This window comes from Gorilla gorilla, chromosome 20 (assembly GCF_029281585.2).
Source record: "Gorilla gorilla gorilla isolate KB3781 chromosome 20, NHGRI_mGorGor1-v2.1_pri, whole genome shotgun sequence".
Classification (NCBI taxonomy): Eukaryota; Metazoa; Chordata; class Mammalia; order Primates; family Hominidae; genus Gorilla; species Gorilla gorilla.
In genome coordinates, this window is record NC_073244.2 from 21,257,463 (window position 1) to 21,282,291 (window position 24,829).

At 43.9% G+C, this 24,829-nt stretch overlaps 2 protein-coding genes and 1 pseudogene across 3 annotated transcripts in view; 2 read left to right on the plus strand and 1 right to left on the minus strand.

The window, feature by feature from the left end:
- The window catches only part of LOC115932641 (exportin-6-like), a 48,773-nt gene extending 36,343 nt beyond the window's left edge, over positions 1-12,430 (plus strand). The window contains exons 8-10 of the mRNA XM_063701062.1: positions 1,494-1,571; positions 11,562-12,015; positions 12,114-12,430. Coding sequence (XP_063557132.1) covers positions 1,494-1,571; positions 11,562-12,015; positions 12,114-12,132 — 551 coding nt within the window. The 3' untranslated portion in view covers positions 12,133-12,430. The remainder of the gene's footprint in view (positions 1-1,493; positions 1,572-11,561; positions 12,016-12,113) is intronic.
- Positions 12,431-15,409: 2,979 nt separating this feature from the next.
- Positions 15,410-24,829, plus strand: part of LOC115930101 (sulfotransferase 1A1-like) — a 31,927-nt gene continuing 22,507 nt past the window's right edge. The window contains exon 1 of one of the 2 annotated variants that reach the window (XM_063701065.1): positions 15,410-15,428. The gene's annotated coding sequence lies outside the window, so the exon portion shown is untranslated. Of the gene's footprint in view, positions 15,429-21,149; positions 21,274-24,829 lie in introns of those variants that run through there. The other variant, XM_063701064.1, reaches the window with a different exon arrangement.
- On the minus strand, positions 19,438-20,335 carry LOC101128451 (N-alpha-acetyltransferase 60-like; annotated as a pseudogene).

Here is a 24,829-nt window from a genome sequence, read left to right on the forward strand (position 1 = left end):
ACCATTTTAAAGTGCAATATTGACCGGCTTTTAGTATATTCTTGAGGTTGTGCAACCTTCACCGCTATCTAATTCCAGAACATTGTCATCACTATAAAAAGAAGCCTCATACCCATTAGCAGTACCCTCCCCCACCCCGCCCCATTCTCCTCTCCCCCAATCCCTGGCATTCACTAATCTACTTAGTCTGTCTCTATGGATTTGCCTTTTTTGGAATTCTCATAAAAATGGAAGCATACAATATGTGATCTTTTGTGTCTGGCTTTTTCACTTAACATAATGCTTTCAAGATTTATTCAGGTTTTAATATGAAAAATTTGAGAATAAGATATTTTCAGAAGCCTTTGTGATCACCTTATGTTCCGGGTTCTGTACGGGTATAAAGAGGAAGAAAACACAGTTCCCACCCTCAGGTAATTTACACTTGAGTGGGGAGAGACAAGTAAACAGTTAAAGATGTTTTAAGAGCTAAATAGAGGTATGTTTTATGTGCAGGAATTCCTGAAGGAGGTGACAGCTGAATGGAATTTTGAGCGACAGACAGGTGGCATTTAGTCTGGTGGAAAGGTGATGTTGAAATTGGGAGGAGGAGAGCAGGTTAGAGGTTGAGAGGGACACATGTAGAAGGAACAGCAGACAGTTGAGCATAGCAAGGCCGCGTCTGTCGGGTGAGCTGAAGCCTGGGTCAGGTGAGGCTAGATGAGGCCAGCAGAAGCCAGGATTTCCAGCTTGTTTCCTGCATGAGGAACGAAAAAGGATTGGTGGCAGGTTTGTGGGGAACGAAAAGTTGAGTTTGGGATATGCACGTAGCATTGTCCAGGAAGCAGGTGGACATGCAGGTCTGTTACTGCCTTGCCTTGTTTCTGAAGCCCCCATCGTGTGAGGCAGAGCTTGGTGTGTATATAGTCAAGCTGAGTTTGGGCCAAGAACAGGAGACTTGAGAGGCTTCAGAATATATTGAAGCCATAGCAGTGGATGAGTCACTCTAGCAGTGAGAGTGAAATGAGAGGAGAAGCAGGTCAGTCAGGGAACCTGGGGAAACGTGTGTTTAAGTGACTCATGGGCAGAGGATGGAAGTAATAGTGAAAGGGATAGAATTGAGTTCAAAGAAACCAGAGAAAAGCCAGGAAAGAGTGGTGCTACCAGCTCAAAGAAGGGTTTAGGCAATGGCCTGTAATGCCACAGTGTGGTCAAGGAGGATGGGGATTAAGTGACCAGTGAGTGCATGCAGCAACCAGGTGACTCTGGCAAAGAGCAGTGCTGGAGGCAACAGTGGGGAGAGGCCACACCACAAGGCCACAGTGAAGCAGTGGAGAGCCAGAAGATAGCTGTGAAGTCGAGAGGCACAGCCGCTAGCTGGAGGAGGACATGGTCAAGAAAGGGATGTTCAAGTACTCATGTTTGATCAGAGGTATCAAGAAACTTTCTCTAAATATGATTTTTATATGCTGGACCTTATTTCTCTTATAACTCTGTTTCTCCTTTCTTGGTAGGTATCTTGGAGACTGTCTGGGACAAACACAGTGTTACTGCTGCCACTCCACCACCATCCCCGACCTCAGGAGAAAGTGGTATGGTCTGCCTGCCAGCCAAGGCATTCTTCTTTTTAAATGTATTGGGGGCCAGGTGTGGTGATTTGCAACTGTAGTCCTCAGTACTGTGGAGGCTGAGGTGGGAGGATCACTAGAGGCCAAGAGTTTGAGACCAGCCTGGGCAACATAGTGAGACTCTATCTCTGTTTTTAAAAATTACATTAAAAAAATAGTCCTAGGTTGTTTCCCTCATTTTTTTATTTTTCCTGAATGTCATGGTTATGTGCTTGTGCTGAGATTGTTAGGAGCCTTTGGGCTTGAAACGTCTGCTTGTCCTTCTGTAGGGGTGGCAGGAGGTGGGCAGCAGCCTGCAGGAGAGGACATAGGAACAGGAATATTGAGTGCTTTCTTCCTCACTGGATTCATGTCGGCCAAGGCAGAGTGGAGACCTCTCTGCCTGCATAGTGGAGACCTCTCTGCCTGCATAGTGGAGACTATGCAGTAGTTAGCATTGAATCAACATTGGTTAAGAGTCATTTGGTAAAGCGGGGCATGTTTGCAGAGGCTATTAAATAGTTTACTGGTTGCTAGTTATTGTCCACAGTTATGTTAATATCTGCTTCAAAATTCAGAGTGTAGTTCTTCTAAAGATGACTACTTTCAAGGATGGATGGAAAGAGGAAATTGCATCTGAACAGGAACTTTTAGTTTCTAAATGCTGCTGTTTACACTAAATGATCACAAATGCTTTTCCAGCAGAGTACATCCTGTGAATTGGCACATATAGCTTCCTCTACTGTAAAGGTTGATGTGGCTAATGAGAAATATTTCCACATCTTCTCCTTTATTTCAAGGAGATAGGCTGTGGAAGTCATACATCTCTAAGCCCAAGCTGTTTTATGTAGCCTGTTGTTAGTATGTGGAAGCTGAAATTCTTACAGAGTTACTCTAGAATTGAAAAATCTATCTGGAAGTTTTGGGGAGTACTCATAGTGCACTAATTATTACAAATTTTGATTATCTTACTTGGATTAAAAATTATTAGAGAGCCATTTGTCATACTGCTTAGATTACAAACAATTATAGAGTTCTAGAGTGCACTATAAGCTCATAGGAAATGGAACTTTGTATTTGGTGGCAAACCTTTATTCTTTAGGTAGATATTTGAGGTGGCTCAGCAGATTTATATGTTGCAGTATCTGGAGATTAAAGAAACATTTGGAAATGATTCAGAGATTTGATTTTATGAGTGAACGAATGTCTTGGAGTATCCACAGTTAAGTTTGTTTTTTCGTTTAAATTCTGTTTGCAAATATTAATTCTTTTTTTCGAGACAAGGTCTCCTTCTGTCACCCAGACTGGAGTGCAGTGGTGTGATCACAATTCACTGCAGCCTCGATTTCCTGGGCTCCAGCAATCCTCACATTTCAGCCTCCCAGGTAGCTGGGACCATAGATGTGCACCAACATGCCTGGCTAATTTTTGTATTTGTTGTAGAGACGGGGTTTCGCCATGTTGCCCAGGCTGATCTTGAACTCCTGAGCTTAAGCTATCCACCCGCCTCAGCCTTTCAGATTTCTGGGATTACAGGTGTGAGCCACCATGCCCAGCCAAGATTAGTTCTTTTGAGTTAGATTTGTTTTAGACAGTTGAATACTCGCTAGCATGGTTTATTAGCAACAGCAGTTTACTGTAGAAGAAACGCTTGTTTGTGTTTCTGTTGGCTTCATCCAAACAGGTTCTGAGCTAACTCAGTTTATACTTTGATAGGCTCTGTTTTCCTCAGGGCCATGTTGGGGAATGTCAGATAATACAAACCAGAGATATGTGCTTACTTCTTCCATGTGTTGCCTAGGTTTTATGCGGCTAAGCGGAATAAAATATGAACTAACTTGACATTTGCTTGTAACAAAACCTAAAATGTGGTGCCTACTTCTTGAGAATTGCCTCTTAAAATTTTTTGAAGTGTTGGATTTTAGTATTTGAGAAATAACAAAATAAATTGAGACTGTGGGGGCACTTAGGGAGTTATGTAAGCTTTTAAGCTGGTATACTTCCCCTTTAAAAAAAATTGCATGTTCATTTGTTACAGTATTTTTCTTTCTTTTTATGGTAATGTAAGTGAAGTCATTAGATCTTGCCCCACTATTTGGACAGTGCTGATGATGCAATCACCATTCATTTTGATGCTTTTGTTCAACTGTCTTTGTGCGCTTAAGATGCCAAGTTAAGCAGTAAAACTTCCAGAAAATTGTTTTGCTTTCTTGACCGTATCAGTTTTCTAGAGAAAATTTGTTCTGAGAAACTGTAGGGCCCAGTGAAGCAACCACATGAATTCCTTAGCTCAGCCCCTGTGGGGCTCTCCTGCCCTGCGTCTTAGGTTTAGTAGCCCCCTGAGGCTTGTGGGGTTTTTTTCCCCAGATACTTTCTTTTAATGTAATTTTCTGTCTTATTACTTTTAAAGAACAAAGCCCAGGGACTAGTTCCTGCAACAACTCCTGTAATAGTCTGGATGTATAAAAAAGTTTGAAGGAGTGGAGTGTGTGTGGTTTATTTCTCAGCATAGTTCCCCCAAATTGTTACCTTAACTCCTAAACTGGCTGCAATAGTGATCACTCACCTCACGAGATCAGACTAGTCTGTCTCTTGCTTACAAACAAGGAAGCTTGCCAGGGGTTGCATCGCCAGTGAGCAGAGTGGGGACATGAACCCCTACCAGAACCCTAGAATTCCAAATCTAGGTGCACGGTCATTGTCCTAGCTTTGCTTTCTTGGTCGTTCTCACCAATTCTGTCCACTTCCTTCTTCCCCTGGTTTGGAGTCTTGGCCCTGCCACTTACTCTGTGACCTTGAGTGGATCCTTCACCTTCTCTGACCGCTGATGTCCTTGACTTTAAAAAAGGAATAGCTTCCTCTGAGGATAAATGAGGGAAGATGTGGACATTGCCCCCCCGCCTGCTGAGGCTGTTCCTTCCTGCTGCACTTGAGCAGCCTCATATTCCTTCATCTCCTCTCATCTTCACTTCTCTTTGCCTGGACCAATGGGGAAAAAGTGCACAGAATGAGATTATGTGACTACAGCAATTCTGAGTTAGCTTTAATTGCTCTACAGTAAAATTAAGGGACCATATCTTTCTCATGCACATGATATGTAGTTTCAAATATAGATCTGTACATACGTGATGATGAAAAGTTCTTCAGGGTGAGGATGTATCAGAGAGCGTGAATTGAGGCCAGTACTTCTGTTTCCTCCCAAACTCTTAACAGATTGCATATCTTCATGCAAATCTTTTCATGTATTCCTTGTATACTACCTATAGAAAGGTGGGACTTGGGAGGGTCACTTACAACTCCTGTGATCTTATTTTCTCCTCCAGGGGCTCCTTGAATAGAGTTTTCCCCCATTTTACTGGCCAAGGCTGCAGTTAGAGCTGTGGTTTGTCCTGCAGGGGATATTTGTCAGTGTCTGGAGAAATTTAGGTTAACGCGACTGGAGAAGTGCTATTGGCATCTAGTGAGTGGAGGCCAGGGATGCTGCTAAACACCCCGCGGTACGCAGCGGACCAAAGAATGATCTAGCCCCAGATGCCAGTAGTGCTGAGGTTGGGAAACTCTTAAGTTAGTAAATATACAACCGATAGGAAAAACATGAAGTTTCAATAATTAAAAAGCTTTTGCACGAAAGTTTATTACAGGGCTGGGCATGGTGGCTTAGGCCTGTAAATCCCAGCACTTTGGGGAGCCGAGGTGAGAGGATCACTTGAGCTTAGGAATTTGAGACCTGTGTTGGCAACATAGTGAGACCCCATCTCTAATATATATATATCTGGGCATGGTGGCTCCTGCCTGTAGTCCCAGCTACTTGGGAGGGTTGAAGTGGGAGAATCGCTTGAGTCCAGGAGGTTGAGGCTGCAGTGAGCCATGATTGCATCACTGTACTCCAGCCTGGGCGACAGAGCAAGACCCTGTTTCAAAAAAAAAAAAAAAAAAAAAAAATTTACAAATATGCCAACCATGTCTTCATTCCTTCTAAGTCAGTAAATGCACCAGAGTTGTCTACACAGCTCTGTGGGCATTGGTGCATATCGCTGCCAGGGTCACAGGTTTTGTAATCAAGGTACCCTCTTCCATAGAGAACTTGATAAAGCTCTCTTAGGTTTGCATTGGAAGTGCTGCTGCATGAAGCAGAATCTGTTTTGTGGTGATTCCTTCCACTTTGATTACGGTGTAATTTTTGAAAAACACTTCCGTCATCCACTAAAATACCTTGAAACATTTAAATTTGAGTAAAATCGTTTTTATGGAGAAATAGCCTTAACAGGTTCTTTCCCTCACCCCAACCTTTTTAGGCAAATGAGTTGTGGTACACTCCTTAGCAGATGCTGACTTCCATGACCATGGTCCTGCTATTTTCTTTCTTTTGAGGACAAAAGTAATCGCAGATCATTCATATCCACCTAAACAGTTTTCGCCTTTGCATAATCTTGTTCAGTCTTTGTCTTCACATATTTGTCTTTCTATGCTTGTAGTCATGGTATACACATGCTATTATTTTACATATGATTTTAGGCCATACATATTTTTCCATATTTATTTTTTCACTTTAATACAGAGGAGAACAATTAGGAATATTTTTCTGTATTTAAATATTAGCTTTCTTATTGCTCATTTTTCCTGGTTGCATAATCTTTCCAGTTAACTTGCTTTTTGGAAGGAAACATTGGTTTTGAGGCCAGACCCTGGTTTGGTTTCATTTCTACCTTATGCTAGCAGAGGGACTTGGGGAAACACTTGGTCTGTCTGTGCCTTAGTTATTTTAATGGTCTGTAAATATGGGTAATAATGCCCACCTTAGAGTTGTGAATATTAAATGAGAATATGCATATATAGTTTTCAGTATAGGGCCAAGCAAGTAGTCACACAGCAGATGGTGGCTGTTACTGCTTTTACCGTAAGTATTATTATAGATGTTTTGTTTTTTTTTCCTTTTAGCATCCATTCTGGAAAAAGTCTTCTGAGCCACATACTAGGGACAGCTTTTAAATCTACTTTTCTTTTTTTTGGTTCCTCATAAATCAACTTGATAAGTCCACTTTTAAGAATAGAACTTAAACCCTTCGTTAATGAATTCACAAAATCCTCATTATAATGGTGGAGGAGGTTGAGGCTGAGAAAGGCTAGCCAACTTGTTCATGTTCATCCAGCGTTAGTATAAGACCTCAGCTCTTAGTAAGTCTGGGGACCCCTGGAAGTGCCCCAAACCCTTTTAGGGAGTCCCAAAGGCCAGGTATGTGTTCATAAAAATACTAAGACATTGTTTGTCATTTTTATTCCCATTCTCTCATGAGTATATGAATAAAAAAGTTAATTCCAGATTCCACATTGCAGTTAACCCTTCAGAAATGACTGTTCATCAGACTTTAATCTAATATGATAGAATAGACACAGTTATTTGAAAAGGCCACTAAAGCCCTTTGTTCATTTGTAGTTGCATATCTGTGTGGAGTTGCATTTTCTTCACATACTTCAGTGAAAACAATCTATTGCAAAAGAGTGAAGGCAGAAGCAGTTGGGAGAGTCTAGTTATCTTTTAAACCAGCCACTAAAGAGATTTCAAAAATAGAAAAACTGTACTACCTTTCTCACTATTTTTGGGTAAAATACAGTTTTTTTCATTTAAAAATGTTATGCTAACATGATGGCTTTGTAATTAAATGAATTAAATATTTAAACACTTCTCAGCTTTAATTTCTAATATGGCAAATATCAGTAGAAGTAACGCTCCTAAGAGCTTTCTCTTCGGGATGCTTAGTAATTTTTAAGAGTGAGGACTTCTGAAACCCAAACATTTGAGACCTAGTGCTGTAAAGTACAAAATAAAATGTAAACATTTACCCAGTATCTTACATAGAAAGAACATCAAATAATATTTGATCACTCCAGACATCTCTACACAGAGATAAGACAGATAAAAAGACAAAAATGGCATCAGATTATATATTTTTTAATAACATTTAAATTTTAGTTTTACTTGATTTTTTTTTTTTTTTTTTTTTGAGATGGAGTCTCACTTTGTTATCCAGGCTAGAGTGCAGTGGCATGATCTTGGCTCACTGCAGCGTCCGCCTCCCAGGGGCAAGCGATTCTCCTGCCTCAGCCTCCTGAGTAGTTGGGATTACAGGTGGCAGCTGCCATGCCCGGCTAAGTTTTGTATTTTTAGTAGAGATGGGGTTTCACCATTTTGGCCGGGCTGGTCTGGAACTTCTGACCTCAAGTGATTTATCCGCTTCAGCCTCCCAAAGTGCTGGGATTACAGGTGTGAGCCACAGTACCCAGCATTTTACTTGATTTTTTTTTTTTTTTTTTTAAGACGGAGGCTTGCTCTGTTGCCCAGGCTGGAGTGCAGTGGTGCAATCTCTACTTACTGCAACCTCCACCTCCCGGGTTCAAGCAATTCTCCTGCCCCAGCCTCCCGAGTAGCTGGGATTATAGGCACGCACCACCACGCCCAGCTAATTTTTGTATTTTAGTAGAGACGGGGTTTCACCATATTGGCCGGGCTTGTCTCGAATTCCTGACCTCAAGTGATTTGCCCGCCTCGGCCTCCCAAAGTGCTGGGATTACAGGCGTGAGCGACTGTGCCCGGCCAGGTTTTACCTAAACGTAACAGAAATTGTTAAACTTAAGGAATTGCTGACCTTGAGGTGCTTTTTCTACAAGAAATACTAATTTCTAAAAGATACCTTTATGGTTAAGAAAAAATGATAAAAATCAATTTTGTACTACATGTCTGAATTTTATGTATCACCTCCCCCCCCACCATGCTTAATTTTAGACCATGTATTTTGAGACTTCTTCCTTGTGAAAGATGGGAAAGTTAGCTAGCACACCCTCTTAATTCCTACGTCTGTTTAGTCTTGAGTCTCTATGTAATTTGATGCCAGTGTGTCCTTTTGCTACAGCTTCTCCATTCCTTAATTCTTTATTTTGATTTACCTCTTTATCTGTGTGGTTTCTTTGTCTGTTATCCTCCTTGAGAAGAATTTGTGGAGTTACCTGAGTTTTTGCATGTTTGAGAGAATGTCCCCATGCTGTGAATGTTACTGTGGAGAAGTCTGACTGAGGTGTTTTCTCCTTTGTATCTGTACTTTTTCTGCCTACACTGCTTCCTCATTTTAAACATTCTTAGTATTGATCACTCTTCATCATTTTTTTCTTGGAACAGGATAAACCCTTTCATGTTGTAGAGTCATGTCAAATTTCAGGAAATTTTTCTTCTTGTTATAGTTGTTTTTTTTTTTTCTTTTTTCTTTTTTTAAAGACAGAGTCTTGCTCTGTCACCCAGGCTGGAGTGCAGTGGTAAAATCGTAGCTCACTGCAGCCTTGACCTCCCCGGGCTCAAGCGATCCTCCCACTTCAGCCTCCTGTGTAGCTGGGCCTATAGGCATGTGCCACCATGCTTGGCTAATTTTTGTATTTTTTGTAGAGACGGGGTGTCGCTATGTTGCCCAAGCTGGTTTTGAACTCCTGGGCTCAAGTGATCTGCCCGCCTCAGCCTACCGAAATGCTGGGATTACAGGTGTGAGCCACCGCTCCTGGCCTGTTGTTATAGTTTTAAATATTTTTCTTCTTTTGTCTTCTCTAAAATAATTTTATAGCTTTTTTTCCCCTGTTTCATTTTGTTTGATTTCCTTTAGTCTAGTGCTTTCAAAAATCAAGCAAGCATGAGAATCACTTGGAGTGCTTATAAGAACACAGATTCCTGGGCCCCAACCCCTTCAGGCTCTACTCCAGTAGGTGTGGGATGGGGCCTGATGATTTGTATTTCTGACAAGTTCCCTGATTACATTACTGGTCCAGGTCCACAGAGTAGCCCCGTGGTCCTCCAATTTTGGGTCTTGGGGTCCCTTGACTCTTAAAAAATTACTGAGGTCCTCAAAACACTTTGTAAGTTATATCTGTTGATAGAAAAACTGAGAAAAATGTACAAATAGTCATTAATTCATTTAAAATTATCTGTGATGAACCCATTACATATTAACAGATAATATGCTTTAATAAAAAATAACTATATTTTTCAAAGCAAACAGAAAAATTCACTGAGAAGAGTGGTGGTGTTTTACAGTTTTGCAAATCTCTAACATGTGGCTTAGTGAAAGGCAGCTTCTGCATTTCATCTGTTGCAATATCCCACGTGATGTAGCCTCTGGAAAGCTCCATTGTACACTTGGAGATAATGAAAGTGAAAAAGGAAAAGAACATCTTAGTATTCCTTTAAAAATAGTTTTGAATTTGTGGACTCCCTTCCCGGTAATCAACAGCCATTTTAATGTAGATAACCTCTGTCTTCTGTTTGGTAACATGTTCTTGTAAGAACTTACTGTTTTGTGTCCATGTATTTTAATATGTAAGTGGTATAGTGAAACTGTCATTCTGTTTCTTACTTTTAATTTGACTGTATCTTTTTAAGGTCTCTCCAAGCTGTTGCCCGTCTGTGCCTTAGTCCTCTACTTCTGCTCACTGTGTGATATGATACCTGACTCTGCATTCCCTATCCTCTCCCGCCAAGGAGGAGGCCAGACTGCCTCCAGCTCTCCCCCTCACGCCTGTCCCTTCATGGACCCGTGTGAGGGTTGCGTTGGGAGCATACCAGGAGAATGGTCAGGTGAAAGGATATGTGAATGTTTAATAGGACTCCAGAGTGCCAGGTCCTCCTCAGAATGGCCCTTCTTCCTGCACCGCCTTGTGAAGGTTCCTGCATCCATTCCTTGTACTTGACGTCTGGCATTTGCCAACATTTTTTCAGACTCCTTTTAATTTGCTTTTTCTGATTACTAATGAATTTGAAATCTCTTCATATGCTTTGGAGTTTCTTTCTCTGAAAATTGTCTCTCCATATCAACTGCCTGTTTTTGTACTGGGGTTGTTGTGTTTACTGATGTGTAGCATTTTAAAAATGGATTTTAGTTTTTAGTCCTTTTCGATGTTAGAAACTGTGAATATCTTCTCACAGTCTGTTGTCTGCCTGGTAACTTTCCCTTAATGTTTTTCATTGATTAGGAACTCTTCTTTTATTTTTATTTTTTATTTTTTGAGATGGAGTTTCACTCTTGATGCCCAGGCTGGAGTGCAATGGCGTGATCTTAGCTCACTGCAACCTCCACCTCCTGGGTTCAAGCGATTCTCCTGCCTCAGCCTCCCAAGTAGCTGGGATTACAGGCATGCACCACCATGCCTGGCTAACTTTGTATTCTACTAGAGACAGGGTTTCACCATGTTGGTCAGGCTGGTCTTGAACTACTGACCTCAGGTAATCCACCCACCTCGGCCTCCCACAGTGCTGGGATTACAGACATGAGCCACTGCGCCCAGCCTTGATTAGAAAATCTTAATTTTGTTATATTCATCAGTATTTTTTGTTAAGGTTTTCTTTTTTGGTAGTTTTAAGGAGTCTTTTTCTCTCTTATATTTCAAATACTCTTATAGTTTCTTCTGTTAACTTTAAAGTTTTATCTTTGGTTTAAGTCTTTAATTCATTTGGTGCCCAACTTTGTATGTGGTGTTAGGGATTTTTATTTGTTTATTTATTTAATGGTCATGTATCATGCTTTTCAAAAGCAAGGTCATGATTTGGGGGAACAGTAGCAAGAAAAGAAAAACTTGAGTGGATTTGGGGTTTTGCAGCCAGAGAATAATCCCATCTTCTCTTCACTTATGTCTCCTGGGAAACTGCTGTTGTACAAATCTCACTAAAACTAAATTTGAGTCAAAACACTAAAGATTGTATCCAGATCCCCCTCACTAAGAATCATAATCAATTATCTTATTTTTGCTGTACTGTTAAAATTTCCTAATTAGTGTTTAACTTTGAGCATATAGATTTTATTTTTTTATTTCATAGGTAACTAAACTGATACATATATGTATACATATATATATATTTTTTTTTTTTTTGAAGAAGAAGAATTACTTAAAGTCATTTGTAAGAGATTTGATGCTGGATAGCTTAAAAGCCTTTCTTATTTTCAGGTGACTTACTGAGTAACCTGTTGCAGAGTCCCAGTTCAGCCAAACTGTTGAATCAGCCAATTCCCATCCTTGATGTGGAGAGTGAGTATATCTGTTCCCTGGCTTTGGAGTGCCTGGCCCATCTCTTCAGTTGGATTCCTCTGTCTGCCAGCATCACCGCATCCCTCCTTACCACCATCTTCCACTTTGCACGATTTGGCTGTGACATCCGGGCCAGAAAGATGGCGTCAGTTAACGGCAGCAGCCAGAACTGTGTCTCGGGTCAGGAGCGCGGCCGGCTGGGGGTCCTGGCCATGTCCTGCATCAATGAACTCATGTCCAAGAACTGTGTGCCTATGGAATTTGAGGAGTATTTACTGCGTATGTTCCAGCAGACTTTCTACCTCCTGCAGAAAATCACCAAGGATAACAATGCCCACACAGTGAAGAGCAGACTAGAAGAGCTCGATGAGAGGTAATGAAACCAAGTGTGGAGCTGGTGTGCCCCAAGAAAGGGCCCTGACTGTTTACCATGCTGTGCTGCATGGCATCTGTAATCCTCTTTGATTTCAGAATATGGGGCTCCTGGTGAGGAACAGAAAGGTAGGTGTGTGCCAGTAAGTCTGAGATTAGCTGGAAGGGCTTGGGTGGTTAAGGGAAGTGACTGAGTTTGAAAAATGCTTGTGCCTTGTGTAGGTTTGTTGTCTTTTCTCCCCATCCATCTCCTGTCCTCCTTTCTACTCCTCTTGCCCCCTTTTCCTTACTATTTGCTTGCAGGTCTGAGGTGGTGCAGGGACTGAGACTGCTGCTCCTGCATAGCCAAGAACAGGAGAAGAGGTCCGTGGAGGTACAGGAGTTATAATCGCCTTTTCTCACTTGGTGTCAGTTTTTACTATTTGACTTTTCCCAAGTGAACATCCCGCAGTATTCAGGAATGTTGTTGTTATTGTGAGTTTTACACCAATGGCAAGTTTTCATCAAACTATAGGAGGGATGTTAATGTGTGCACAGGTTAATGTAGCACACAGCTGTGTTTCTTTGTTATTGTCCTCTCGAGTGGAGCCTACAATGACCTACTTTTTTTTTTTTTAAAAAGCACTCTAAAAGACGACTCCATCACAGTACTCTGAGGCAGGGTTTCATGATTTATGTCTCTTGCAGATGAGGTCATTTATGTATCTTACAACTGCTGCTGTATGAAAACAGGAGGGAAGTTGGAAACTTATATTATGAACAATCAGATTGACGGTTTAGAGACTTTCTAGCAATAAATCGTATCGAATTAGTAAATATTTACAGATGACATGGCAGCAACAGTTGCTAATATTCTCAGTTTTCCTTCGATTGTCCTTTGTTATTAAGCTATATAGAATTAAGCTATTTTCTTTTCCTTAGAGTAAATGGCAGAATATAAAATCAAGTGCATAAAGTTGAAAGTTTTAGTGCTTTTTAAATTGGGCAGTTTTGTAAAATATTTCTAAAATTAAAAAATTGGTACATAAGATTATTTTGGTTTGGTTTATTGTAAAACCGTGATGTTTGCTCTGTATAAGAACACAATCTGATATGGTAATATGTTCTTAAAAATTATTTGGTGATAGCTTTCCATATGAATTCAAAGGCATCATTATTCACACTTTCATATTCTTTCTGTCTGTGGTTAAGAAAGGCTGTATTACCTTTTTTATGATCTGTGTGTCTCATGTCAATATCTCTTCATATGTTAATTTAAAAATCTAGCTGCTTGTATCAACTATCAAATATCAGTTGTTTTGACTTTAATCATAATGTAGTCACAGACAACTTTGTTGTGGCTTCCATTTGGATGGTATAGAAATGTCATTATGGATTGTCTATGTACTGATGTTGTTACGTGTAACTTTTGTGCTCTTGGTTTTACATTTTAATCCTGTGCTTCCTATTGCCCTGTGAAAGCTGAGAGGTGCCTGGGAGCAGAAAGGTGACATAAATAATGCTGTGTGCTTGCTTCCTGGCTCTGGGTCCCCTACCACTAATTCTAAACAGCTCAGTCCATTCTCAGTTGTTTAGGAGCTGCTAACCAGATCCTTGGCTTCTCTTTCCCTCTACTGCCTTTCCCCCTAACTTTCTACTGTTCATTAGCACCTGTACCAGAAGGTGGGCAAGGGAAAGAAAATGAGGTGAAATAAAATCTGTAGTTTTAGCTACTGAACAGCCTTGTTTGTATTTTTAGAAAAATTGGGTTAGATACTAAAGTAAAATTGAGATTGTTCTGTATTTAGCCCATGGCTTTTTTTTTTTTTTTTTTTTTTTAATGGGTAGTAGGGAATTGAGTGCACCTTCCTAAAGAACAGTCAGCTGGGTGGTGACTTTGAATATCCGTGTAAAACTATCATGCGGTACATAAGTGAGTGAGGAAGGAGTTCCTGCTCTTGAGTATTAGTGATTGATGACACCAGAGAGAAGTGTCTTTGTATGTTCCTGTCTCTAAAAACAGTTGATTTTAGTGCCTTACTGTTTTTCGAGTACTTGGCCCCATGATCCACAGAGACAGCCATTCTCTTTATCAAAACAAATTAATATGTATTTTTTAAAAAGCTGCAAATAAGCTCGGCCGCATAGAGGTCAGGCAGGCAGGCTGGCCACCGTCAGGGAGATAGGTCCCAGGAGCAACCTGGGACATTTTATTTCCGGGCCAGTTTTGCTTTTCTGAGTAGTAGTTTTCTCTGCTTTTATTATTTTACATATCTCTGTTTTGAAAAATAGCTTTTGCAGTAATGAGTTTCAGAATTGCTTTTAGCCATTATTTCATTTTCAGCTAAGGCCTAGTATGTCTTTACCTTTTTGTGTTGGTCTCTGAAATGTGATTTATGAAGGTATGGCCATCTCATTTTCTAATCACCTTTTGGTATTTAGGGGCTTAAAATGACAGTTTCTGAAATGTGAGAGTGATGATGTGCTGTGTATTTAATAACAGAGATCTCTTATCCTTGCAGCTGTGACCCATACTCTTCTGTGAAATGATTTTGTGAATACAAATGAGTTGGGGATTCACTGTGAAGTGAAAAGAAAGAGCACTGGATTGGGAGTGGATGATAGTCCTGTTCTGCCATGAGTTGGCTGAGTGACTTTGGGCTGGTCACTTTACCTCTCTGGGCTTCATCTGCAAAATGGAAGCATCAGACTAAAGTCCCTGAGGCTTGCCCAGTTCTAACAGCCTTCCTCCCTTATATTTGAAATCACGTTTAGAGTATTGGGTTGTGCTATGTTTAATTAGCACCAGGAACCAAAGGGGGAAAAATGGCCATTAAGTTGCAAGCCTGAGTACATCTTACCTGGATGCCATGCCCTTCGTAGCCTGGTTTTGTTTTTGTGTCTTTAGCACCATTCACTTTAGTATTTTGGCCTCCCGGAAAGAAAACCAGCCTTCTAGACTTGCCAGATTGAAATGACACAGTGATCTGCCCATCAACTTTTTATCATTTCCCTTCACTTTAATTGGGTCACAACACAAATGACTTAGAAAATGTGAGCGCACTAGATTATAAGAAGCCTTAGCAGACAGTGTCTGAGGATTAAAGTTGCTTTTCTGCTATGTTTCAGGTGGTTAATGGAATGAAGGGTTGCCTGTCCTGTAGGTAATTGTTGCAGGCCTTTATATTTTTAAAAGAAAATATATTACAAATTTGTATAGTTCTGTACTGAAAGAACTTTGGATTGAATTTAAGTTCTAAGGAGGTGGCTGGGTTTCTTATTGTCACCTTTTGTCTTGTCTCATTTAGCTATATCGAGAAGTTTACTGACTTTCTTCGGCTCTTTGTGAGTGTTCACCTAAGAAGAATCGAGTCTTACTCCCAGTTCCCTGTGGTGGAGTTTTTGACACTTTTGTTCAAGTACACATTTCATCAGGTAAAGCACCAAAGTCATCCTTCCCTTCCAGAGAAAAGGTTTATTACCTTGTTACTTTGAGAAGAAAGAACTTTTTCTTTCAACTTTATTTTCCAAACATTAATATAATGCTTATTATGTGAAGAGTCACAGGTTTAATCTTCCTAACATCCCTGTGAAGTAGGTTCTATTACCATTGTCATCTCTGTTTTGCAGGTAAAGAGACTGAGGCACAAAGAGTAACTTGCTTAGAGTCATACAGTTAGTAAGTGGTGGAGCTGGGATCTGAACCCAGAGTCAGGGCTCTTGACCACTATTATGTGAGCAAAGCAAAAGACAGGAAAAGTCTGAAATTAAGGCCTTTAGTTCTGTTCTGTAACTGCCACTGAAACCTCCTTCAAGAAGATTATATATAGTGAAGCTCTCAAGAGTTAAGTTTTGGTAGTGTCCAAGTTTTTCTCCCCCTCAACAAATATTTTTTGAGCTCCTATTGTATTCCAGGATTTAGACATACAACCTTCACAAGCAAAGTCTTTGCCTGCATTGAGTTTACTTACATTCTAGTGACCCTAGTCATTCTACTATGTGTGTGTACACACACACACACACACACACACACACACATAAAAAATATATAAAATTATATATGTGGCTTTATTGAGGTATAATTTTATATACCATGAAATTCACTCATTGTAATTGTATAACTCAGTGATGTTCAGTGAATTCATGGAGCTGTCCAAACATCACCACAGTACAATTTTAGATATTTCTATCACATCCTATCCCCCGTGCCTGTTGGTGTGTGTTTTATCTTAGTTTTTAAAGTTTTTGGTAGACATTGGGTCTTGCTATGTTGACGAGGCTGACTTTGAACACCTGGCCTCAAGTGAGCCTCCTGTCTGGGCCTCCTGAAGTGCCGGTGTTACAGGCGTGAGCTACCGTGCCCAGCTGTGTGTTTTTAAAATAAGCTTTTTATTGAAGTATGACACACATACAGAAAAGTGCATAAATCTTAGGTGTAGTTAGATGAGTTTTCCCCAAATTGACATATGCATGTAACCATCACCTAAGTCAAGAAATACATTGTTGCCAGCAACCAGGAAATCTCCTCATGTCCTTTCCAATCACTTCCCCTCGTTTCTCCCCAGAAGTAACCCCAGTCCTGACCTTAATACCACAGACTAGTTTCGCCTGTTTTAGAGCTTCTCTGAATGAAAGCACATAATGTATGTTTTATCTGCGTTTTTATTGGCCATCGTGTTTGTGAGCTTCGTTTGCTTTGTGTGTGGCAGTCATGTGTTGATTTTCTTTGTGCTGTTGTTAAGTCATGGTTTGCAAGTCCACTCCCCTGCTGATTTGGCTGCTTCCAGTGCTTGCTGATCTTGCAGTGAACATTCTTGTACGTGCTTTTGGATGTACACAGATAGCTGTTTTAGTTGATATGTACCAGGGATGAAACTAATGGGTCACTGAGGACATTTGATTTTAGAAGTAGCCTTTTTTTTTTTTTTTTTTTTTAACCACTAGTGTTGTAGCTTAATGTGGCTAGAGGAAAGGCAAGGGTCTAGGCTAGGAGGGTTGTGTATATGACTTGGAGCAGGGGTTTGTTGGGAAAGCTGTCCTTTCTCAAGGAAGATCTTGGCATGTGAAAATAGAAGAGGACCCAGTGGTAAGGATGAGCCAGTCCTGGGAGCAGGGGAGGGAAGGCCAAAACTTGAAGAAGCTCAGAGGTGTCAGGTAGAGGGGCAAGTGCGTGCAGAGCATGAGGAGAGCCATGCCGAGGTCATAGTCCTCAGGAGAACTTGAAGTGACTGCAGGAGGGTGAGGATGTAGGGGAGAAGCATCAGAGGTGGAAGAGTTTTGGGACATCCAGAGGAATTTTAAAGGAGACCATGAAAAAAGAGGATTTGAGAGAATTTTTTTTTTTTTTTCCAATGAAAGTCTATTTATTTGCTCGTAATGAGACAGAACGCTACAATCTGTTCAACACGGGGCTGGACACTGCAGTGGTTAGGGGCAGGCGCGGGGCAGGGTGGGGCCTCTGAGCCCGAGGACAAATGTCCATGGCAGAGCCTTCCAGAAGACTCGTCCCTTACCCTGTGGGGCAGAAATAGAAATCACATGATCGCCACTGATTCGCAGTGGAGAGGGCGCTGAGCTGCGCCTGGCAGGCAGGCAGCCTCAGCAGAGATTCAGGCAGTCAGCATGGTGCGGCCCTCCCACCAGCACCATCAGGTCAGCAGAGGTTCAGGCAGTCAGCATGGCGCGGCCCTCCTGCCAGCACCGTCAAGGAGGGGGATGCTGCTCCTGCCTGGTGCCTGCCTTCATTCTGAGGGCCCCTGGCCCCAACTGAGGTCAACAGGGGACCTGGGGCTGCCCCAGCACCCTGAGAGCCCGCGGCTGGGCAGCTCTGGAGGAGGAAGGACACAGGTCCCTGAGGCCCCATCTGCCCAGGGTTGTTCCTCCCTCTCCCTCCTCCTCAGGCTGGGGCAGGGTGGCGCTGCTAGGACCCTCTGCCATGGCTTTGTGACACTACAGCTATGCTGGGCGGGACTCCGCCCCCACCCCACCCCTGCATCGGAGGGCAGGGCAGGCAGCAAGCAGCATTTGGAATGCAGGGTGGAGAGGATGCTAGAACTGTGTGATGCACCTGCAGCACTCACAGCGTCTCTGCCCTCAGAGGCTGAGGGCCCACAAGGCACAGGACTGCCCCCTGCCCACAAGGCCAGGCCCTACGAGACACATGGCAGCCTTGAGGCCTAATGTCGAACTCAGCTTCCTCCTGTCTGCATGTGGCCAGGCCTCGGAGCAGCAGCTTGTGGCAGCATGAGGGAGGGCGGGGAGGACCCAAGGAGTCTCGGCGATGCCTGTCCTCAGCAGGTCAGCTGAATGGAGCATGCCAAGGTCCGACGGGCAGTGTGACCTCCCAGGGCACTGGTAACTGCACGGAAGGTGCTGAGGAGTAGGAACCGTCCCCATGCATGACCGCCTGTGCCGGGGGGCTGAGCCTCAGAGCTCTGTGCTTGTGAGGAAAGCCTCCCCCAGGCTGCCCACCCCTCATCAGCCCCTCGTGGAGGAGCGGAGGCCACTCCTCACCCCCCAGGCTTCTTTGGGCTGGTTCTGGAGGGGGACGGGCCATTCCCTTTATTGCGCCCCCTTGTTCCGAGGCTCCCGTGCCTTTACGGTCAAGTGTGTCCATAATACTTGCGTTCCTCCCTTGCAGGACAAAGTCCCCTCCAGCTTTCCAGGAAGGAGCTGCAAGAACAGGCAGTGGAGTGGGAGAGGCCCAGTGAGGGCAGCCCCCTCCCAGTGAATGCAACCACGCTGGGTCAGCCCTGGGGACGGTGCATGCGCAGGGGGGCAGGGCCAGGGCAGCAGGCAGAGGTTTCCAGAAGCAGGAAGGGGAGCTGAAGAGCCTGTGGGAAAGAGAAGAGCAGGGCAGGGTGAAGGCCCGGCGGAGACACTCTGCCCACCCCACACCCCGCCTATGGGCCACACAGCTGGGCCTGGGTGCTCCAGGAGCATGAGCCCTTCTCCAGGCCATGGTGTCTGCCTGCAGCCACTAGGCGCCTCTCGGTCCCCACACAAATAAAGGCACTGATGGATCCAAAGTCGGGTGCACAGCCCAGTGGCCGTGGAGCCTGCTGTGTTAGCTTGGCACAAGTCACCAAACCTCTGGGCTGTGCTGGTGCGCAAGGTGGTGGACTCTGCAGTCCCCACGGCCCCTTCCAGCTCTGCCGTTCTCTGTGCCCATCCAGGGCCTTCTGCTTTTGTGGCTGGAGGCACCAAGCTCCCATATCCTCCTGTCTGCTGTGGCGTACCTGCCACGGATGGGCATGCTCTGCGTGTGCCCACGATGTTCTGTTCCCGAGCCCGTGTAGCACCGGGCCTGCGGCTGGGGCAGGCCGACCAGCCCAGTTAGATGGCTGGCAGCTCCTTGCAGAAAATAGAAGGGGTCAGATGGACAGGAAGGCGGGCTCTGCGGGGGGCCAAAGGGTGGGGCCTGGTGGCGGCTGCCCAGCCGACATCACATGGTCCGGCTGTACTCGATGCCACTCTTGGAGGAGATGCCCGACCATGGCAGGAAGCTGCAGAGCAGGCTGTGGGCCTGGCGGTAGACTCTGTGTGGAATGGAGCAGGGGCTCAGGCTGGCTAGTGCAGAGCCCAGGTGCTGGATGTAGTCCAAAATCGTTCAGGGAGGGTGGCCGCCGTTGATGTAGAGGACATAGGTGAAGCCATCTTTGAGGACCCCTCGGATGGAGTAGTAATAGGGGAGATAGTGGTGCTGCTTGAAGTCTCTGTTTTCATAGAAGTTTATTGCTGTGTTGTTGGTGGTGAGGACATGCAGGTAAATGGCTTTGCAGTGGTCCTGGGCGGTGGTTGATATGTGATCCTTTAAACTTTCAAGTAAGAGGGAACCTATGCCGTGCTTCCTGAACTCTTTCACGACGCCCAGACTCAGGATGTACGCGACTTGTGTGTCAACAGAGAAGTTGGATGCTAGAATATCTCCATCCTCTTTATGTATTTTGGTCCTGTTCTTAATTTCAGCTACTATCATTCCCACAATGGCACCTCTGTAGGTTGCAGCAAGGGAAAAGAACTTCTTGTTGGATGTGATATCACGATACCATGAGTCTGGGTACTCGATGGGGAACCAGTCGCCACACAGGTGCTTCACAGTGTCTATGTCATCGTGGCAGAGGAGGCGCAGGCTGACCTCGCTGAGCGCGCTGGATGGCACCACCTCTGTCATTCACACCTCGTGGGGGAGCCGGCGGCCGCTGGGGGTGTTGTAGGGCTCAGCGCATCCTGGAGGCGAAGGGAGCCGGGAAGTGGGACCGCGCGGAGCCCGCAACGAGTTATGTAACCGGCAGGGGCCGCAGCCGGGACGGAGGCGGCAGCCCGCGGCACTTCCGCCTCCCGCTCCCCGAGAGAATGTTGAGTGAGTGTTAAATAGCGTAACAGAAATGAGGGAGCTGAGGAGCCAGTTCTGAGGCCAGAAACAGGAGGCTTACTTGGGGGAGATGGAATGACAATGTCTTGACATTTCACTCTCTATGTAAAATGGGGTCTTCTGGTGTGTATAGTATAGAAGAAAGTGAAACATCTTTTATTTTTTTTTTTTTTTTTTTTTTTTTTTTTTTGAGGCGAAGTCTCGCTCTGTGGCCCAGGCGGGAGTGCAGTGGCGCAATCTCGGCTCACTGCAAGCTCCGCCTCCCGGGTTCACGCCATTCTCCTGCCTCAGCCTCCCGAGTAGCTGGGACTACAGGCGCCCGCCATCACGCCCGGCTAATTTTTTTGTATTTTTAGTAGAGACGGGGTTTCAGCGTGTTAGCCAGGATGGTCTCGATCTCCTGACCTCGTGATCCGCCCGCCTCGGCCTCCCAAAGTGCTGGGATTACAAGCGTGAGCCACCGCGCCCGGCCCCACATCTTTTAAAGTAGGCATGTCTTATGCCTGATTCTTTGGATTGGACCCAAAAGTTTTGTGTTTGAGGTCTGCTTATTTCTATTAGTTCTGTGTCCTTGGAGAAACCTTAAATTTACTTAGATTTCAGTTTCCTCACCTAAGAAGATAGACTGCAGTGGACATCTTCAGGCCTTTCCCCTGGCTTATTTTTTTATGATTCTTTCAGTAGACTCCTATGTGTCATCGAATTGAAAATGGTGGTTTTATATATTTATATATTATATTTATATATTGGGAAAGTAATTGGGGAAAAAGTATGCTCATGAAGCAAACCACAAGCTTCTTTCCTCCTCTCTGTACCTGGAATGGTCAGATGAGCTCCTTTCTGCTCTCCTGTCTCCTGTATGAGGACCTTCCTTTCTGGGAGCAGGCTGGCCACCTGTGGGAGTAGGTATGTCTTTGAGGTCCAGACAGAATCAGATTCTGAGCATTAGGTAGAGGGACAGGAACCTGAAAGGTACACTGTCCCAGCTTACTGTGGGTAAACCAGGGCAGACAGCCCTTTGCTGGGGAGGTAGAATGGTGAAAAGGTGTCAAGGTGCACTCTAGGACCAAGGCCTGCTTATAGGGGAGGTCTTTGGAATAAGACTTAAGAATGAGAAATTAAATGATCTCAAGAGACAGCTTTAAGTTCTCATCTGTTCACTAACAAGTATGATCTTACTCTCTCATAGCTTTATTACCTGTAATGTGGGAAAATGTGTCTTTCTCTCGTCTAGAGGGTTATATAAATATATTTAATATTCTTGCCTGTTGTTTCTAAAATTCACAAATTTTAGTACAGTCATGTGTTGCGTCCCTTAATTGACAGGGATGTGTTCTGATGAATGTGTTAGGTGATGTCATCGTTGTGTGTACATCATAGAGTGCACTTACGCAAGCCTAGATGGGAGAGTCCATCACACACGTAGGCTAGGTGGTGTAGGCCACAAACCTGTGCAGTGTGTTACTGTGTAGAGTACTACTCTACTATTCTACTGTGTAGAATACTGTAGGCAGCTGTAACACAAGGGTAGGGATTTGTATCTAAACATAGAAAAGGTAGAATAAAAATACAGGGGTTATCTTATTGGGCCACTGTCACACATGCAGTCTATTGTTGATGGAAATGTTGTTATATGGTACATGACTGTACTGATGAACATAATTTCGAAGAACAGTCATAAGACAGAAGATGGTGCTAGTATCTTCCTTAACCGTTTCTCCTTTTCTGTTTCTTTTCCTGCATTTTTCTGTAAATGCCCTGCCGCCAGCGCCTCCAGGTAGCAGTGCTCAGCAGGTGTCTGCTGCCTCCTGCTTTGCTTTGCTTGCTGAGCCTCTTGGCTGTCTATAAACCTATGTCTGTCTGTCTTAATGCTCCTAAGCTTAGTGCGTCCTCACCACTTCCTTCTTGTTCTTGTGTTTTTCATTTTGCCCCTTCTTCCTGAAACTGTGCCTGAGATGGTATACCCTGGGGGGAAGGGCTGTGGACCACAGAGCCTTAAGATCCACCTTCCTTTTGTTTTTTTTTTTATTTTCTTTTTTTTTGGAGACAGAGTTTCACTCTTGTCGCCCACGCTGGAGTGCGATGGTGCGATCTTGACTTACTGCAACCTCTGCCTCCCGGGTTCAAGCAATTCTGCCTCTCAGCCTCCTGAGTATCTGGGATTACAGGCAAGCACCACCCCACCCGGCTAATTTTTTGTATTTTTAGTAGAGATAGGGTTTCACCGTGTTGACCAGGCTGGTCTCGAATTCCTGACCTCAGGTGATCCACTCGACTCAGCCTCCCAAAGTGCTGGGATTACAGGTGTGAACCACTGTGCCTGGCCAAGATCCACTTTCTAGTTCTGATTTTGTTCCTTAATTGTCTTGTTACCTTGGGCAAGATATGACTGGACTTGACTTTTGAGCCTTGGTTTCTTTATCTGTAAAAGGGGAAGATGCAAAATATTTGTTCACTTTCCAAGACTCTTATGAAGATCACATAGACCAATGCAAATGAAAACTAAACACTGTAAACCACCTGGAAGATAGAATGGTATCATTAGTTTCTTAAAGAAACCTGGATTTGTAGCCCTGGAATCTGAAAAGTAAATTGGGGTCTAGGTCCATTTTAAAAATGGGTCTATGAAGGTTTTGAAAAGTTAGGCGACTTCAAAAATGGAGCCAGCCCATCATCTTGATGACCGGAATGAACCATGTCCACAGCAACTATCAGAGGCCAGGTCATGGGCGGCCTGTGGGCAGTGCACAAGCCCTCGCAGTGGGGCCTGCAGGAATGGATGTGAAAGGTGGTGCTTCAGGTTATACAGGGTGTGTCTGCTCACCTTTCCCTCAGCCTTGAGCATATAGCAAGTCCTCAATTCACATGCATGAAGTTTATATGTATAATTATAAAGTACTTTGACGGAGCCATAATACTTGGATTTATGTGGTAACCTTTCCCAAAGGCACTTCCATATGCATCTGATGGGCTGTGCTCTTTTGAGGGGGCTAGTGGATAGTTTTGAACCAAGGAGGGATAACCTTGGTGATTGACTTGAGGGAAGCTCAGCAAGTTGAACCCAGGACAAGAGTGTGTCTCTTGGATGGGCAAGTCTAGTGGCCTGTCCAAGGACTACTCATATCATTTCTTTCTTCTTTTTTTTTGAGACAGGGTCTTGCTCTGTTGTCCAGGCTGGAGTGCAGTGGCACGATCTCAGCTCACTGCAACCTCTGCCTCCTGGGTTCAAGCGATTTTCCTGTTAAGCCTCCCGAGTAGCTGGGATCACAGGCGTGCATCGCCATGCCCGGCTAATTTTTGTATTTTTAGTAGAGAAAGGGTTTACACCATGTTGGCCAGGGTGGTCTCAAACTCCTGACCTCAAGAGATCCACCCGCCTGGGCCTCCCAAAGTGTTGGGATTACAGATGTGAGCCACTCCGTCTGGCTGCCGTATCATTTCCATGTGGCTTATTCATTGTTTTTCCTGGTTATTCTCCTGGTTCACTTCATGTCGTGGATATTGTCAGTATTGCCAAGTATGAGGTAGAGACAGGACTTGGTCATTTTGTTTTCTGAGGCTGGTCCTGTCTAGTTCCAGAGCTACCCTTTGGGTCGTGAAGTTGGAATTTGCCTGGCTTTTTAAGTTACACTCTTTTCTTTCTTTTTCTTCCTTTCCTTTCCTATTTTAATTTTTTTTCTAAAATATACACACCGAGTCTCACTATGTTGCCCAGGCTGGTCTCGAACTCCTGGTCTCAAGCAGTCCACCTGCCTTGGCCTCTCATAATGCTGGAATTACAGGCATGAGCCACCACGCCCAGCCAAGTTACACTTATTCTGTCTCAGACTTCAGCTTAGGTACAGAACTCCCACTGGATACCACCACCCATTGTTAGTTATTTCTTGGGCACCTCCATGTATGCCCTTGTAAACGTCTAGATTTCCATGTGGATCAGCAATGGAAAGAAACTGATCCAAGAAGGTCATGTTATTATTTATTTTCATATTTGATCTTGTCACCAAATACGTGGTCCAGTGAGACAGCCACCAGCAAAACCAAAGGAGTCTTTCAGGTAGTGAGCATTTGAGTGGAGATATCAGGGTTTGGAGCCACAAGTTGAACCTGAATGCATAGGGGAAGGAGTAGCTGTTGGAGATTGTGTTGCCTGGACTTTGCATGAAATAGAGTCTCAGAGCCCTTGAGAAAGTTAACTAGTGCAGTGGTCTTCATTGTACTACTAGGATCCTACAAAGACTTCTCACTTTGTTCCTCCACATCAGCACCTGGTTGGAGGTTGCTATTAGCACGTTTGACACCCTTGCTTTTGCAAATGGGATAATGCCCTGAGGGTCAGACTTAATGAGCTCATTTTCAGTCTGTTCTATAGAAAGACTGCAAGTGTTACTTTCCTTACATTCAAATGTGTGAACCTGTCACCTTTGGAGCCACTGAAACTGATTTCTGCTTTCGTAATGGTTTG